Below are 19,369 nucleotides of genomic sequence, written 5' to 3' on the forward strand. Positions count from 1 at the left end.
CTTTTTTGAAGAGCCCAGGCCAGTTGTCTAAGTGAATGTTCCACATTTTATATGTGTCTGATTGTTTCCTCATTGTGAGATTCAGTTTAAGCACTGGGAATAATACTTAGGAGATGATAATAACCAGTGAATCACATCATGAGGCACATAATGCCAGGTTGTCCTGCTTTTGATGATGCCACGTTTAATAACTTGTTTAAAATGATGCCTGCCAGATCTCTCTATTGTATGTATTTCTGTTTGCAATTAGTAAGTAATCTGTGGAGTAAGAAATATTTAAACTATTGGGGCGCCTGGGTGGCGCAGTCGGTTAAGCGTCCGACTTCAGCCAGGTCACGATCTCGCGGTCCGTGAGTTCGAGCCCCGCGTCGGGCTCTGGGCTGATGGCTCGGAGCCTGGAGCCTGTTTCCGATTCTGTGTCTCCCTCTCTCTCTCTGCCCCTCCCCCGTTCATGCTCTGTCTCTCTCTGTCCCAAAAATAAATTAAAAAAAAAAAAAAAAAAAAAAAAACGTTGAAAAAAAGAATCTTAAAAAAAAAAAAGAAAGAAAGAAATATTTAAACTATCATTCACTTGTTTCATTTTTGCTCAGAAACCCTTAGTGGGCCTGTTTGCATTTCCTAAAATGTAAGAATAAAAGATGTTTGAGGCCCCTGGATGGCTCAGTTTATTAAGCATCTGACTCTTGATTTCGGCTCAGGTCATGATCTCATGGTTTGTGTGTTTAAGCCCTGGTGATAGTGTGGAGCCTGCTTGGGATTCTCTCTCTCCCTCTCTCTGCCCCTCCCCTACTTTCTCTCTCTCTCTCTTTCTCTCAAAATAAACTTAAAAAAAAAGAATAAAGGATGTTCTTTGTTAGAGAAGTGTTTTGCAAATATTTTCTCCCTGCCTATAACGCACCTTTTGGGGGTTTTTTGTCTCTAATTTTTTTTAAAGTTTATTTATTTATTTTGAGAGAGAGAGCGAGCAGCCATGCACAAGCAGGAGAGGTGCAGAGAGGGAGGGAGAGAGAGAATCCAAAGCAGACTAAAAGCCTGGCACGGGGCTTGATTTCACCAAGCATGAGATCATGACCTGAGCTGAGATCAAGAATCGGATGCTTAACCTATTGAGCCAGCCAGGTGCTCCTGTAATTTTTTTTTTTTTTAAGTTTAGCATAGTTGACATAAAATACTAGTTTTAGGTGTACAACACAATGATTCAACAATTATATACATTACCAAATGTTCTCCAAAATAAGTGTAGTTACCATTTGTCAGCATACAAATATATTGCAATATTATTGACTATATTCTCTATGTTATACTTTTCATCACCATGACTTAACTGGAAGTTTGTACGTCTTAATCCTCTCCACCTATTTCACCTATACTGCCATCCACTTCCTCTCTGGGAACCAGCAGTTTGTCAAGTTATGAGCATTTTCCGGGTTTTGTTTTGTTTTTTTGTTTTTTTGGTTTGTTTTTGTTTATTTGCTCATTTGTTGTATTTTCAGGTACCACATATAAGTGGAATTGTATAGTATTTGTCTTTTACTTATTTCACTTAGCATAATACCCTCTATATCAAAATGGCAAGATTTTATTATTTTTTATGACTAATATTCCACTGTGTGTGTATATCACATCTTTATTCATGTATAAGTGGACAGTTAGGTTGCTTCCATAGTCTGGTCATTGTAAATAATGCTGCAGTAAACATAGTGATGCTTATATCTTTTCAAATTAGTATTTTTATTTTCTTTGGCCCAGAGTCATGTTACTGGATTGTATGGTATTTCTATTTTTAATTTTTTGAACCTCCATATCTTTTCCATAGTGGTTGCACCAATTTTACATTCCCACCAACAGTGAACAAGAGTTTCCTTTTCTCCACATTCTGCCTAACACTTGTTATTTCTTGTCTTTTGTATACTAGCCATTCTGACTGATGTGAGGTGGTATCTCATTGTGGTTTTGATTTGTAATCCCTGGTGATTAGAGTGATGTTGAACATCTTTTCATGTGTCTGTTGGCCATATGTATATCTTCTTTGGAAAAATATCTATTCAGGACCTCCACCCATTTTATTTATTCTTTTAAATGTTTATTTAATTTTGAGAGAGAGCACAAGCGGGAGAGGAGCAGAGAGAGATAGGATAGAGGATCCAAAGCAATCTCTTTGCTGATAGCAGAGAGCCCAATGCGGCGGGACTTGAACTCACCAACCTTGACATCATGACCTGAGCTGAAGTTGGATGCTTAACCAACTGAGCCACCCAGGTGCCCCAGGATCTCCACTCATTTTAATCAGATTGTTTGTTTTTTTGGGCATAGAGTTGTAAGTTTTTTTTTAAATTAATTAATTAAAAAAATTTTTTTAATGTTTATTTTTGAGAGAGACAGAGACAGAGCATGAGCAGGGGAGGGGCAGAGAGAGAGGGAGACACAGAATCCAAAGCAGGCTCCAGGCTCTGAGCTGTCAGCACAGAGCCCAATGAGGGGCTCAGACCCACGAACTGCAAGATCACGACCTAAGCCGAAGTCAGACACTCAACCAACTGAGCCACCCAAGCACCCCAATGGAATTGTTTTCTTAAATTCCCTTTCTGCTACTTCATTATTAGTATGTAGAAATGCAACAGATTTCTGTTTGTTGACTTTGTATTCTGCAACTTTACTGAATTCATTTATTATAATATTTTTTTGGTGGAATATTTAGGGTTTTCTATATCTAGTATTAGGTCATCAGCAAATAATGACAGTTTTACTTCTTCCTTATCAATTTACATGTCTTTTATTTCTTTTTCTTGTCTTAATTGCTGTGGCTAGGACTTACAATACTACACTAAATAAAAGTGGCAAGAGTATACATCCTTGTCTCTTTTCTGCTTTTATTTTATTATTTTTTAATGATTTTTTAAAGTCTATTAATTTTGAGAGAGAGAGAACACAAGTTTGAGAGGGGGAGAGAAAGAATCCAAACCAAGCTCTGCATTATCGGCGCAGACTTCAGTGTGGGGCTTGGACTCACAAAGGTCATGACCTGAGCCAAAATCAAGAATCAGACACTTAACCGACTGAGCCATCGAGGTGCCCCTTTTCCCTGATCTTAAAGGAAAAACTTTTAGCTTTTTGCCATTTAGTGTATTGTTAGCTGTGGGTTTTTGAGGTGTGACCTTCAGTATGTTGTGGTATGTTCTTTGATACCCATTTTATTGAGAGTTTTTATCATGAATGAATGTCAAATTCTTTTCTGCATCTATTGAGATGTTCATAGGATTTTTATCCTTCCATTTTGTTAATGTATACCAGGTTGATTGATTTGTAGATATTGAACATCCTTGCATCTCTGGAACAAATCTCACTTGATTGTGGTGAATGATCTCCTTTTGTTGAATTTGATTTGCTAATCTTTTGTTGAGGATTTTTGGATCTGTATTCATCAGGTATATTGTTCTGTCATTTTCTTCTTTTTCTTTTGTAGTGTCTTGGTCTAGTTTGGCATAGGATAATACTGCCCTTGTAGAATGAATTTGTAAGTATTCCTTCCTCTTCTATTTTTTGGAATAGTTTGAGAAGAATAGGTATTAATTCTGCTTTAAATATTTGGTAGAATTCACCTGTGAAGTGATCTGGTCGTTGACTTTGTTGGGAGTTTTTAGATTATGGGTTGAATTTCATTACATTGGTCTATTCAGATTTTCTTTTTTCTAATTCAGTCTTGGAAGATTCTATGTTCCTAGGAATTTATCCATTTCTTCTAAGATATCTGATTTGTTGCCGCATAGTTTTTCTAGTAGTCTATCCTAATGCTTTGTGTTTCTGTGGTGTTGGTTGTTAACTTCTCTTCTTTCATTTCTTTTTTACTAAAAATTTTTTTTTTAAATGTTTATTTATTTTTGAGAGAGACAGAGAGTATGTGGGCGGGGGAGGAGCAGAGAGAGAGAGAGGGAGGGAACACAGAATCAGAAGCAGGCTCCAAGCTATGAGCTTCACCACAGAGCCTGACATGGGACTCGAACTCACAAACCATGAGATCATGACCCGAGCCAATGTCAGACACTTAACCGACTGAGCCAGCCAGGTGCCCCTCCTCTTTCATTTCTGATTTTATTTATTTGAGTTCTCTCTCTCCTTATTGTCTGGCTAAAGGTTTATCAATTTAGTTTATCTTTTCACAGAACCAGCTCTTAGTTTCATTGGTCTTTCCTACTGTTTTTTTAGTTTCTATTTCATTTATTTCTGCTCTGACCTTTATTGTTTCTTTTTTCTACTAGCTTTGACTATTTTTTTCTTTTTCTAGTTCCTTTAGAATTAAAGTTAGGTTATCTGTTGAGATTTTTGTTTCTTGTGGTAGGCCTGTCTTGCTATAAATTTGCCTCTTTTGAACCATTGTGTTTCTATTTTAATGTCTCCAGGTATTTTTAAAATTTCTTTCTTGACCCTTTGCTTGTTTAGTAGCATGTTGTTTAGCTTCCATGTGTTTGTGTTTTTTGCAGGTGTTTTCTTGTAATTGATTTCTAGTTCTATACTGTTGTGGTCAGAAAAGATGCTGGATATAATTTCAGTCTTCTTAAATGTATTGAGACTGCTTTGTGGCCTAACATGTGATCTGCCGTGGAGAATGTCCCATGTGCCCTTGAAAAGATGTGTATTTTGGCTTTTTTGGCTGGAGTGTTCTATATATATCTGTTGAGTCCATCTGCTTTATCGTGTCATTCAAAGCTACTATTTCCATATTGATTTTGTCTGGATGATCTATCCATTGATGTAGGTGGGTGTTAAGATCTCCTATGATTATAATAATTTGTTGTTGTTGTTATTTGAGAGAGAGAACATGTAAGTGGGGGACAGAGGCAGAGGAATAAAGAGAGAGAGACTCTTAAGCGGGTTCCACACTCAATCCAGAGCCCAATGCAGGGCTTGATCCCATGACCCTGGTAACATGACCTGAGCCAAAATCAAAAGTTGGACGCTCAACCAAATGAGCCACCCAGGTACCTCTAAAGCCCCCTACTACTACTGTGTTACTGTCAAACTTCTCTTTTATGTCTGTTAATTTTTGCTTCATATATTTCCGTCCTTTTATGTTTGGTATATCAAATATTTACAATTGTTACATCCTCGAGTTGTTGTATAACAATGCCTTTGTCATTATTTAATGCCCTTCTTTGTCTCTTGTTATAGTCTTTTAAGGTCTATTTTGTCTGATAGAAGTATTACTGCAGTTTTTTTTTTTCTTCCATTGGTATGGAATATCTTTTTCCACTGCACTTTCAGTCTGTATGGGTCTGTGGGTCTTAAGTGAGTCTCTTGTAGACAGCATATAGATAGGTCTTGTTTTCTATCCATTCAGTTGCCTTATGTCTTTTGGGACATTTAGTCCATTTACATTTAAAGTAATTAGTGATAGGTATGTACTTATTGCCAGTTAATTGTTTTTTGGTTGTTCTTGTTCTGTCACTTTCTTCTCTGGTGCTTTTTCCCTTGTGATTTGATGACTTTCTTTAGTGTTATGCTTGGATTTCTCTCTCTATTTTTTGTGCATCTATTATAGGTTTTTGGTTTGTGGTTACCATGAGTTTCATGAATAACATCCTATGTGTATGGTTGTTTAAGTTCAAACATATTCTAAGAACACTACATTTTTACTTCCTCTCTCCCATGTTGTATGTATATGACATCATATTTTATATCTTTTTATTTTGTGTATCCTTTAATTTTTGTAGATATAGTTGATTTTACTACTTTTGTCTTTTAATCTGCATACTAGCTTTATAAGATTGACTACCTTTACTTATGTTTGCTATTACCAGTGAAATTGTTTCCTTTTTTATAATTTTCTTCTTGTTATACCTTTTTTCCTGCTTAAAGAAGTCCCTTTAACATTTCTTTTTTCCCTTTTTAACATTTCTTGTAAGGCCAGTTTAGTGGTGATAAACTCCTTTAACTTTTGTTTCTTGGTGAAACTCTTTATCTCTTCTTCAATTCTGACTGATTACTTTGCTATATGGACTATTTTTGGATGTAAGTTTTTTTTTTTTTTTTCCCCTTTCAGCACTCTGAATATATCATGCCACTCCCTTCTAACCTGCAAAGTTTCTGTTGAAAAATCAGTTGATAGTGTTATGAGGTTTCCTTGTACATAACTATTTGCTTTTCTCTTGCTGCTTTTAAGATTCTCTTTCTATTTTTAATTTTTGATATTTTAATGTATCTTGGTGTGGATCTCTTGGATCCATCTTATTGGGGCTTTCTTTGCTTCTTGGACCTGGATGTCTATTTCCTTCCTCAGGTTAGAGAAGTTTTCAGTTATTATTTTTTCAAATAAGTTTTCTGCCCTTTCTCTCTCCTTCTTCTGGGACCCCTATAATGTGAATGTTAGTATGCTTGATGTTGTTCTATTGGTGCCTTAACCTATCCTCATTTTTTAAAAGTTTATTTATTTATTCACTTAAGTAATCTCTGTACCCAACATGGGGCTCAAACTCACAACCTCAAGATCAAGAGTTGCATGCTCTTCCAACTGAGGTAGTCAGGTGCCCCAACCTATTCTCATTTTTAAAAAATTTTGCTGTTCAGTTTGGGTGCTTTCCATTACCCTGTATTCTAGAGATCTCTGATCTGTTCTTTTGCTTCCTCTAATCTGCTCTTGATTCTCTCTAGCATATTTCATTTCAGTTATTGTATTCTTCAGATCTGATTGGCTCTTTTTATATTTTCTGTCTCTTTGTTGAAGTTCTCACTGAATTCATCCACTTTCCTTTCAAGCCTGGTTAGCATCTTTCGGACCATTACTTTGAACTCTTTATCAGATAGATTGCTTATCTGTATTTTGTTTAGTTCTTTTTTGGAGGTTTTGTCTTAATTCTTCCACTTGGAACATATTCCTCTGTTTTCTCATTTTGTCTGACTTTCTTTGTTCCTGTGTGTTATGTAGGTCAGCTATGTTTCCTGGTCTTAAAAAGTAGTTATCTTATGCAGAAGGCATCCTGTAGTGTAGTCCTCCTTGTCACCAGAACCACATTATCTTCTGGCTCCTTGTGTCCTCCTGTTGTGACTGGGCCCTCATTGCGGTGAGTGTGCTGCTGGTGGGTGGGTTGGCCGTTACCCCAGGTATGGGCAATAACCAGTCACAACTACTGCAAGTGCACTGGTGGGCAGTGCTTGACCCTATGCGGGGCTGTCCCCAGGCCTTCTGGCTGCAGTACAGTCAGTTCCAGCACAGCTGAAGCTATAGTTCAGCTGTAGCTTCTGAGGGCATACTGGCGGGTTGGACTGGCCCCCTGAAAAGCTGGCTGAGCAGCTTGACCACAACTGTTGTGGGCATGCTGAGGGCAGAGCTGGCTCACCCCTTTCCCTGGGACAGAGGTCACGTTGAAGGAGTGTTGGTCCTGGACCATGGCTGCCTGAAGGTTGTGGTGGGGTGGTAGTCATTTTGGGGGGATGTCGCTCCTGATCAAGGCTACCTGCTGGGTGTGGTGGGGTAGGAGCTGCTTTGGAGGGGCCCTAATTGGGATGGGTGGGTTGGATGGGGCAGGTCCACAGGGGAACTCCAGGGTGGGCAAGTGGTGCTAGCAGGGTAGATGGAGAGTGTCAGAACTGACTCCTGCAAGTGTCCAGCCAACTAGGCTGAAAGGAGGGCAAGAAAAATGACTCACCAGCACTTCTATTCCTGGAGAAAGCTGTTACAGATCCCTGCCCTTCTGGCATATGTCTTAAATCTCAATAAATCCCCTTCATTATAACTTAGGCATTTTCAAACTGCTGCTTCTGTACTGGGTCTCAGACCAAGTGCTATGGAGTGCTGGCCCTTTAAGAGCAAAGTCTTGGTTTTCTGTAGCCCTCTGGATCTCCCAGAGTTAAACTCTGGATTTTCAATGCCAGACATTATGGGGATTCGTCTTCCTGGTTGCAGGAGAACCCCAGGACCAGGAGTCCCCATTGTGGGGCTTGACCCCTTCCTCAGGGAGGACCTCTGTGCCTGTGATATTCCTCCCACTTGGAGGTCACTGCACAGGGGTCTGGTTCTTGATCACATGTCTGTGATCCTCCTTCTCATTGTGGCCTTCTCTTTGTGTCTTTAGTTGTGGGCTGATCTGTTAGTCTTCAGGATGTTTTCAGAGTGAGTGGCATGACATGTAGTTGTTGTCGTGGTGTGTCTGTGGAAAAGGGGAGCTCAGGATCCTCCTACTCTGTCATCTTCCCCCATTCTCATGGCTACCATTTTTAATTCCCTTTTTCTTTTCTTAACAGTGTCCTTTGAAAAGCAGAAGTTTTAGATTTTGAAGTCCATTTTGTCAATCTTTTCCTTTCATAGTTCATGGTATTTCTTTAGAAAAATCTTTGCCTAACCCAGTGGTATATTTTGTCTCATGTTTTACTCTAGAAGTTTTATGGTTTTGACTTTAGTATTAGGTTTATGAACTAATTTTAGTTATTTTTTTTTGTTTAATATAAAGTAAGGGTTGAGGTTCACTTTTTCTATATTGATATCCAGTCAGTTGTTCCAGCCCCGTTTGTTGAAAATGATGTCCTTTCCCCTTGAATAGCCTTGGCACCTTTGTGGAAGATCAGTTGATCATGTAACTATGGATATCAATATTTTAAATATTTGTTTATTATTTTTCATAATGAGCATAACGCATTTTTACCAAACAAGGAATTAGTGGGTGGGTAAAGTTATGCTGTAGGTTGATATCCCCAGAAATCTGGCAGGTAAATGGAGATATACTAATTATAAGCCCTTAAAGGACAGGGACTGTTTCTTTCATTTATTAATTGAAGAATATTGAATAAGACATACATGGTCTCTGCCCATCTCTGTCTTCATAGAGCATGCAGTCAAGTAAGGGAGACAGACAGTAAGAATGTATAAACACATGTTTGTATAACATATATTAAGTCGCTATAAAGGAGAAAAAGCAGGCTTAGTCGGTAGAATGAGCATGGGACCTTGGAAGGCCTCTCAGAAAGATTATGTATGTTCAGGTAGCTGGAGTAGCACATGCGAAATTCCTGATTAACAAAGATTAAGTTGGCATATTTGAGAAACTGAAAAGAAGCCCGTGTGTCTCTGCAAGCAGAAAGTGTTGGTACGTGACTTTGGAAATGTAAACTGAGGTCTGACCGTGCAGGGGCTTGCTGACCAAGATAAGTAGTCTGGATTTTATTTGAGTGCATTGGGAAGGCACTGAAGGTTTGTTCTTTTGTTTTTGCTTAAGACTATGTATGTCTAGATCAATACATTAAATGTAAGTAGCGGCTCAGAAACCTCCATTATGGTCTTGTCCAGTGTTTATAGCCCGCCACCCCACCCCCTGCCCACCTCCAATTAAGCAAGTACTATTCTGACACATGTCTCCATTATTGTTAGTTTTAACTTTATTCTGTTTTTGAACTTTATATAAATGAAATCACACTGTGAACTATATAAATGGAATCATTGTGTCTGGCTTCTTTCACTCAAAATGACATTGTTGAGAGTCATCCATGTTGTTGAGTGTAGCAATAATTTACTTTTCTTGCTGTATTTTGAGGGATAGTTAAGTGACTGAGTTAGTTTTTAAAAGGTGACTGGCTGTTGTATGGGAAGATAGATTACACCCAGGCAGGAGAAAAAACATGGAGACTGGGAAGGTAACTATGGAATAGACAAAGTGAGGAGCTTGGACTAGCATGAAGAAGAAAAGATACGGAATGAAATAGACAAATATGAAATGTATACTTTGGAGATAAAACTCAGGGAGTTTAGTGATACATTGGGTAAGAGTAAGAATGAGGGTAAGGGATGTATCATAGTCCCAGGTTTCTGGCTTGGCAACTGATAGATGGAGTTTCACTTTTTTTTTTCCTCCTAGGAAGGACTGGAGGAAGGACACATTCAAGTAGAGTAAAAACTGAGTTTATTATTAGGTCTTTTAAGCTGCTTGTGATATATGAGGGAAGCTGTCAGACATCCATTTGGATTGTGGCTATGGAGCATATTGGAAAAAAGTGCAAAGTAGGGATAGTTTACAGATTATGGGGCAGCTGCCATGTAAAGAGTACTATATTAAGAAGGTTTGAATATCACCATTTTATTCAACTTCTGTTAGCTGTGTGTGTGATTAAGGGCAAACCACTTGTTCTTTTTGAGGGCCATTTCTTTACATCTCTAAAATGGGAATAATACTTGGCTTCATAGAGTTAAATAAAGTGTAATATGTGAGCAAGACCACATTTTATAGTTATTTGGACCAGTGGATGCTTGGAAAAGTTTAGTCACGTGTATACAATTTGAGTTGGTAGGAAATTCAGATTATGGAAAACCTTGAAAGGCATGGAAGAAACTTGGTATGATATGGAGCCTTAGAGTTCTTAGTACGGGAATAGATTTATCTAAGTTTGATTTAAGGACACATCTTCTAAATGCTATTCAGGAAGAAGTTAAAGATGAGAAATATCTAGAAAATCAGTTGTCATAGTTGAGGATTAAGGTGCTGAGGGCCTGGCCTGACATGGATGTAGAGATCAAAGAACAAATCAGAGATTTCAGTGGAAGAAACTACAGGATTTGTTCAATGCCTCATTTTATGGCTTAACAGCGGGGGGGGGGGGGGGGGGGGAAGAATCAGTGACTAAGACCATGTGACTAAGGCTTTGAGCTTGGGAAACCAGAAAAATAGTGGAAGCAATGACAAATCTGGGGTAGCCTAAAAGGAAAACTGAGTTAGGGAAAGGACAGTTCATTCAGTTTTGAATGTATGACTCTTATAGTGTGGTTGTCTTTGGGTAGGTGGATATTCTCTGGCAGTTAGATATTGTGGTAAAGACTGTAGAATTAGAAGTCAAGAGATTAATTCTTTTTTGAGTTTAATCACTAATGAGCTTTGTGGTCTTGGAAATTTTAGCATCTCAAATATTAAATGTAGTTGTCTAAAAAATGAAGCTAATACCCGCCCTGTCAGCCTTACAGGATTGCTTTGAGGATCAAATAAGAATGCTTATGAAAATACTCTGTAATTGTAAACTCCCATATAATTATAAGGTGCTAATGTTATTTCTTAGTTCAAATTAAAATGAAATACTTGGTTCAGGGCTAGAGAAGAAAAGGAGAAGATACCAAACTTCTTAAAAGTTTGTGTTTGGAAATAAATCGGAAACATCAGAAACCTTAGTCTCTGAATACATATGCCTGAAAACCTCTGTAGACTATAATTTGGGAGACTAATCTGGAAGCTGATCTTGTATATGACAGTTATGAGAACCAAAAACACAGATTGCATCTTGTCAAATGCCAGTATTTAACTTGACTTCAAGTTGGAAGTTCAAAGAACTTTTGAATTCCACCTGTATGGTTGCCCCATGTACGTTTACAGAATTTTAGAACATACCATTCTTATGTCTGTGAGCTGTACATTTTGGCCAAGGTTCCATTTAGGGTAATGTTTCAGTTTTCTTCAGCTATTTGTAAAGAAGTGATTCCTAACATTTATCAGCATTATCAGTATGGTATGTTGGTTGGCATCAGCAACTCTGAAACCAGACTGTTTAGATTAAATCACAGCTCTGTCAATTAATGACTAGACTTGTACACTTGAGCACATCATTTAACCTCTCTTTGCCTCTATTTCTCCATCTGTAATGGGAACTAACCTGAAGGTTTTGGGGAGGATTGAATGTAGTACTGTATGGAAAGCAATTAGAATGGTGCCTGGCACATAAGAAGTGCTATTTAAGTGTTAGTGGTGGTTATTATAGAACAGTTTGTTGTTATTTTGGCAGTGATCAAAGAATAAAGTACGTGAACAAGAGATTTTGATCCTCTCAGAACTTACAGCTGAGAGAAGTGGAAGGGTGTCATGGTAAACATAATGGGCTGTAGAGTTATATTTACTTAGATTCATATAGTAATTCTGCCCCCTTTGCTTTATGGTTTCAGCAAACCACCTAATCCCTCTGAAGCTCAGTTTCTTTGCCTATGAACCAGGAGTCAATGTCTATCCTACAGAGTTGTTATGAGGATTAAATGAGATAATGTATAAAGTGCTTGACCCAGAGTAGATGCTAAAAAATGAGAGAGTTGTCTAACACCCCCGGTCCCCTGCCATACTGGTATAGAGCGGTATGGGCAGTTTGATTTCCTCTATGCTCTCTTTTTCTTTGCTTGCAATTATAGAACTTCTAAATTTCTTTCCATTTGTTAACAGAGTAAACAGCACCTGTTTAATTGGATATACCTTGAAAAGTGTATTGTCAGCTATCATTTCCCTCTTCCTTTGCTGTTTTGGGTTATGTGCTTTATTATTATGGCAAATCCTACTAGAATCAAGATGGTAGACATTATTAATTGGTCATAGAATTGGCTGCACTATAGCCTCAAAATCCTTCTTCAGGATAAGAAGCTAAAATCAGCTCATCAGACTCAATACAGTAGAGAAATCCTCTCTGCCTTAGAGCTTTCTAGAAGAAATGTTTATGGGATTATCAAACTAATATCTGAGCTGTCCATTAATCCTCTCTCAAGATATGGGCTTGTCAAACTTTATGACAAAACAGAGTGGTTGTAGAGCATTTCCTGACAGATGTGCTTATCTGTATTACAACATTGTTACACAATATGAGCATCTTTAGGCACCTTCCAGACAGGGTGCAATAATCTTAAGAGCGACTACAATGCAAAGATTGTAATGCAGTGACCCAACTAAGTGTGCATCGGAATCAGCTGGAATGTGGACTTAAAACAGACATGCTGTAGGCCTCCCCCGAGATTTATTGAATCAGATTCATCAGTAAATAGACCTTGACATGTGCATTTTGTAAAACTACCCCAGATGATTCTATTTATGCTGCTGGTTAAAAACAACTCAAATACTGTCAAGAATGTTAGGGAATCAGCTATCCTCATATACTACTGGTATGAGGGTGAATTGATATATAGCACAGCCTATAGAACTGTTTTGGAGTATCTATCAAAATTTCAAACTTTCCAATAGGAATACATACCTGCACAAAGATCTAGTTTCAAGAAAGTTCCCTGTTGTATAATATCAAACAATTGTGAGCAACTAAGTGATTGTCAGTACACAGATGGTTAAGTACATTGAGTTAAATACCACAAGGAAACTATGTAAAGAATAAGGTATACATGAAACATATACATGCCAAGGTAGAAAGATATCTAGGATATATTGTTAAGTTGAATAAGCAAGTTACAGAATAAACCCTATTTTTAAAATTTTGTATCTAAATATATAGAGAAAGATTTGGAAGAATACTCATCAAAATATTTACAGTGGTTATCCATGACAGAAGAATGGGAATGATGGAGGAGGGAGGCATAAACCTTTCTACTTTTGTGTTTAAAATATTTGCTGGGAACGTGGGTGGCTCAGTCAGTGAAGCATCTGACTTGAGCTGAGGTCGTGATCTCACGGTCTGTGAGTTTGATTCCTGCATCAAGTACTGTGCTGACAGCTCAGAGCCTGGAGCCTGCTTCGGATTGTGGGTCTCCCTTTCTGTCCCTCCCCCACTCACGCTTTGTCTCTCTCTGTCTCCCAAAAATGAATAAATGTTAAAAAAAATTATTTTAAATGTGTGCAATAAGATTTTGTTATTTTTGTAATGATAAAGAGAACCACTGGGCAAAACATGAATGATTTAAAGGAAGCTTGTATGGAACCTAATTTATATGTGTCAAAACATTGCTTACTTTGGAAATACCAATTTTAACCTGAGACTTACAATTTCTAACTTGGGAAACATAAAGGAATGCAAAACAATTTTGGGTGTTTGCTAAGAGGATAAAATTTTGTTACTGAAATTGTGAAAGTAATTGAGAGTTTCAAATAGATAAGCATTTAAAGTAAAAGGCATTTACCTTGTATCAGAATTATATTGGCTACTTGTTTTAAAAATCCTTAGTGCTTGTGTATATCTGGATATGGCAATTGAGTACAGGATATTGTAGTGACTTTTTTTTCAATTGATAAGCCTCTAGCCTGTGGGGATATTAACACCTTTTAATCTCCTCTTTTAAAACTTTAGGCCCGATGCGAGAAAGGGAAAGTTAAGGATGCTGGAGCAGAACAATGGATTTCTCTTTCTCTTTCATGCAAGGGATCATGGGAAACACAATTCAGCAACCACCTCAACTCATTGACTCCGCCAACATCCGTCAGGAGGATGCCTTTGATAACAACAGTGACATTGTTGAAGATGGTGGCCAGACACCATATGAAGCTACCTTGCAGCAAGGCTTTCAGTATCCACCTACAACAGAAGATCTTCCTCCACTCACAAATGGCTATCCACCATCGATCAGCATGTATGAAACTCAAACCAAATACCAGTCATATAATCAGTATCCCAATGGGTCAGCCAATGGCTTTGGTGCAGTTAGAAACTTTAGCCCCACTGACTATTACCATTCAGAAATTCCAAACACAAGACCACATGAAATTCTGGAAAAACCTTCTCCTCCGCAGCCACCACCTCCTCCTTCGGTACCACAAACTGTGATTCCAAAGAAGACTGGCTCACCTGAAATTAAACTAAAAATAACCAAAACTATCCAGAATGGCAGGGAATTGTTTGAGTCTTCCCTTTGTGGAGACCTTTTAAATGAAGTACAGGCAAGTGAGCACACAAAATCAAAGCATGAAAGCAGAAAGGAAAAGAGGAAAAAAAGCAACAAGCATGACTCATCTAGATCTGAAGAGCGCAAGTCACACAAAATCCCCAAATTAGAACCAGAGGAACAAAATGTAAGTTGAAACATTTGAAAAATTTTGTAACCTTTCAGATTTACTGGAAGTCCAAGAAATATTTTTCAGTTTTTATCTCTTCAAATATAAATATTCCTGATAACTTCTTTCTTCTAATCCCTAGCAAGGAACTTGGGATGTTATTATAGGTGCTGAGTAAGAAATTTTTTGAATAAATGAATAGACATCATTAGAGGGAAGAAATATTTTTAAGACATCGGACACTAAGACTCTTGCTGCTTACGTTTCTTTGTCTAATAGCTTCACTTATTTCTATTTGCTTATAATAAACTCCTGGTTTCTAAAGATGAAGAAAGGCAGAGAAGATGGTTAATTATATTGGTTTTCTTTATTTTGAACTAACTTTTCCCCGAGAGCTTAGATTTAAACACTCATTACCATTGTATTTGCTACAAAATAATGTGAATAGAGGAACGCTTTGTATTAAAATCAGAGTTAGTATTCATATATATTAAAACTTTAGGTGGACTGTATGTTAACTAAAATTGAAATAAAAAAATCTTCAGGTGGAATTTTTATAAAAGTCATTCTTCATAGGTAACTTAAGATGCATGCTGCCAATTTTTTAAAATATCTCTGAGGTTTCAGTATGAATTTACTTAATAATAGGTATGTAACAGATCAATCCTAGCTTGAATGAAGAGTTTTTAGTTACTATTCTAATACATGGTATGAATTGAAGACATTTCCCAGACATTGATTTGAGAAGAAATAGATATTTTTATAATACTAGTCTGCTTTTCTGTCTGATCTGGTATGCCTGAATAAGTTAATTTATTATCTTCTGTTTAAAGAAATGTTTACTTCATACCAACTCACCTTTCCCTCAGTAGCTGGGTTCCAGTACTTCATTCAACTCAAATGTGATCATTTTCTAGAGTAAAAGGCCACACTGATTCTAGACTCTCATGAGTCCCGGTGTAATATTTCAGTTTTTCTCATTTTTCTATAGTTTTATTTATTAATTTAACAATACTGTTTAAGTATCTACTCTTAAAGTAGGGCAAGGAATGAAAGTAAAGATGCCTACTTCCAGGTTGCTTATATTCTAGTAAGAGGAATCAGAAAATACATGCATACATATGTACATACATTCAAACATACGTATAGTATAGTTTGTATGGTATAGTATAATAGTATAGTATAGTATAGTTTAGGTAGTATTAAGTGCTGTAAAGAAAATAAAACTGGGTAATGAGATAAAGAGTAATTAGAGACACTTTAGCTATTCTGGTGTCTTAGTTCTGCATTTGTAAAATGAAGGCTTTGTAGCTAAGTGTTTTCTGAAATGCCTACATTTCTGAAATCATTTCTTAAATGCCTCACCCCTTGAACTTAGCTCACATAGTATCTTATACAGACTGTATAAGTACAGCCAAGTGAGCACACATTGAGCACATCAATTACTTCATTAAGTAAATGAATAAATGGAAGGAGAAAAGTTAACTTTTTGCATTCCAGATGCATTCACTGTAGCATTTTTTCCCTAGACCTACAGTGAAAAGGTATGTGATACACTGTGACCTTGGGAATCACAAAAATGCATAAAACCTGAATTTGGTTAAAACCAGAGCTAAAGCTTAGTTCCTGAGAACTGTTTTGTTGGCCCATCTTGCTTTTGCTCTAGACAATCTGGCAGATAGGAGAATATCCAATTTTACTTACTGGGCTAGACTTTTTACCTCTTTTGACAAGGTACATTGAAAATATATTTCAAAATAGAAACAGGTCTGGAAGCATTTAGAGGCAGGATAAGACAATCTGCTTACTTTTTATATCCTTTTTATTTTATTGGAATCTAGGAAAATTGAGTGCAATGATATTTAATAGTCCCTTTATAATGAGATTTTAAGTTGTTGTTTTTTTTTAATTTATTTTGAGAGAGAGAGAGAGAGAGCAGGGGAGGGGCAGAGAGAGGGAGAGAGAATCCCAAGCAGGCTCCACACCACCATCATGGAGCCCGACATGGGGCTCAAACTCATGAACCGTGAGATCATGACTTGAGCCAAAACCAAGAGTTGGAAGCTTAACCTACTGAGTCACCCAGGCACTCCTAATAGTGAGATTTTAAAGCCCATTCTGTCTTTGTTGGATATGTGCTATGCCTAGCTCTTTGTATCACTTAAACCTTGAGTTAATTGTTATATCCAAGGATTCAAATGATTAGATACAATTTAAAAGTTTTAGTTCATTTTCTTTTTGGTAAATCATGTGGGGCATAGTTTAATATGTCATTATTTAGGATCTTACAGTATCTTGAGGTAAAAGAATATCAATTTGACTGAAGGTATAGATGTAGTATTGATTGCACTAAATATTACCAAGACCATTGCCTGAAAGTTGAGTTTTTGGTGAAAATCCAGGTTTTCCTTCCCCTCCCCCATCCTTTTTGTCCTTGCCCCCTTTCCCTCTCCCCCAATGTTTCTCTCCCTCTTTCTCTTTGTTACTCTCCCTTCACTCCTCCCTTTTCTTCTAAAGAGAAAAATGAGAAGATCTTGTTAGTTGAATTTTGATTAATTAAAATTTATCACACATAGGGGACAGAGCTAAAGAAGTGGGCACCATAAAAGTTGTACTCCATTCTGATAATAGAACTTTACAGCTAGAGCCTCCCAAGACTCCTGTGAGTGTCATGCTTCACTAAACTATACAGATGACCAGTAATGTGCACAAAATGATTGGTTTTGTAACTTTGTTTTCTTTTTTTTTATTATTAGGTTTCCTTAACTTGAACAACATTTATTTTGTTTCCCTTAGGATAGTTTTTCGTGTTTTAATATTTGACACCGTTGTGCCTCCTCGTTGTTACTAAGGATCCAAGCACTTGGTGTTTAGCATCGTAGAGACCATAGAAATGAAAGGGAAGCCCAAGTGAGAGTCTGCTGACGCAACTGGACAGCTCCCCTCCCCAGATGCTTTAGGGAAGCATAAGGAGAACTGAGTGCTTGGAGGAAAAGTTTGAAATGTCCTTAAGCTGGATTTGTTTTCATACGTATTTTTGTTCCCTAAAAACCCAGTCATAAGTTCTTTTTTGAGCAGTCTCATTTAAAATAATCCTTAATGATTTCACTCACTACTTTTTTCTTTTTTTCTTGGTATTTGATCTATAAGTATCTCCTCCCAGTTCTGGGCTGTTTGGCCTTCTAAAGAGTGGCTGTTATTTGGAACGACCTAAGTATATCTTCTCAACAATAAAATGTGTCCAAACATCTAGGCAGCAGGAGACCTGAGATCACTACTGAAATTGTATATTCTGTAAAGCTGGTGGAGCTGTTTTCCCTCCTATCAAATTAGAAACATGTGAAAATGTTTCTGCATGTCTTCCTCCCTGGCAGGTGTAATGCCTCAGGCATGTGAGCGTAGGCCCTATTCAAACATTGGTCTTCCACCAGCACCACAGTGGGCTTATCCACTAAGACTAGTCTCATTAACTCTTAGCTTGCCATTTTCATTTATAAAAAGCCAAATAGCTTCCGGTCCCCTCAGCACTAAGTTAGAGCTTATATTTGGTTCTCTAGCCTCAGAGTATTAGGTCTTAAAATTCTTAGAAACTGTTTAAGTGCAAAATGTTCCTTTTGTACAGATGTTTTAACGTTTAAGGTTATGACCTTAAATAGTTATTTAGAAAGTAATACAGAAAGATGCACGAACAATTTACTGCCTTTGAATTTTTCTTTCCACCTTAAATGTTGACATAAATTTTGGGTTTTTTAAAAGAATGTGATTTTGCTTAATGTTTTGAAAATTATTAGGGATTAGGAATTCTGGATTTGATGCATATTATTCATTTTAATAAATCTCTTGGGTTTTAATAAAAGTACTAGACCAAATTCTTTAAAAAGGAGTATTTTGGATAATGTAATTTTATTTTAGCTGTTTTCTTAACATTTTTTTTCCTGTTTAAGAAACTTCTTGTTATTTTTTCCTGGAATATAGGTCTTTCCATATGGAATCAACTAAAAATGTAACAAAGAGGTATATACCCATAAAATCAAAAATTTTAAACTAAGGAGAGCTAACTCACTGTCATCTTTTTCTCAGAGTCTCTCTTCCTAACGCAACACTGTTAGTACCAAAAGGTATTTCTTGTCCTTACTTGATTTAAATCTCTTTTAAGCTTATCTATCCTTTGAACAACTAATGGAAAATGGATATTATACCCAGAAGTATTTTATCTGTTGGCATTTTCTGACTCATTTTTCTTGACTCCTAAGCATTTGACTTCCAGTGACCATTTTGTCTTAAAAACTTCCCTTAATTGGTGTTTGTGATACTATGCTATCTGTTTATCTTCTTACCCTTTTTTTTTGAGCTCAAATCGTAGATCTCTAAATGCCTACTAGATATTTCTATTTTGCCCATGTATTAGCATATCTTGCAATGTATATTTCCTTTTTATCATTTCAGCATCCTTATTTGACTTTCTTATTTTTCTTTCTTTTATATAGTCTTGAAAGCTTAGAATAAATCTTAAGCTTGCTTCTCTCCCTTGCCATTGTTTTCCTTTTAAAATGGCTGTATAAACAATTTTAGTTCTGTGAAAGTGATTTTAACAGTGTTTCAAGCTAGCCTGAAGTTGAAAAGCAAGCATTCTGGAACAAACCAAAACAATCAAAAAAAGA

The 19,369-nt window shown here is 36.9% G+C and overlaps 1 protein-coding gene across 8 annotated transcripts in view; it reads left to right on the plus strand.

Annotated features, from left to right (window-relative positions):
- NSD3 (nuclear receptor binding SET domain protein 3) overlaps positions 1–19,369 on the plus strand; it is a 118,675-nt gene that overhangs the window by 31,202 nt on the left and 68,104 nt on the right. For all 8 annotated transcript variants that reach the window (XM_086703689.1, XM_086703690.1, XM_025922414.2 and 5 more), the window contains exon 2: positions 14,008–14,726. In XM_086703689.1, coding sequence (XP_086559815.1) covers positions 14,052–14,726 — 675 coding nt within the window. In that variant the 5' untranslated portion in view covers positions 14,008–14,051. The remainder of the gene's footprint in view (positions 1–14,007; positions 14,727–19,369) is intronic.

This window comes from Puma concolor, chromosome B1 (genome assembly GCF_028749965.1).
Source record: "Puma concolor isolate L17-30 chromosome B1, mPumCon1.1.hap2, whole genome shotgun sequence".
NCBI lineage: Eukaryota > Metazoa > Chordata > Mammalia > Carnivora > Felidae > Puma > Puma concolor.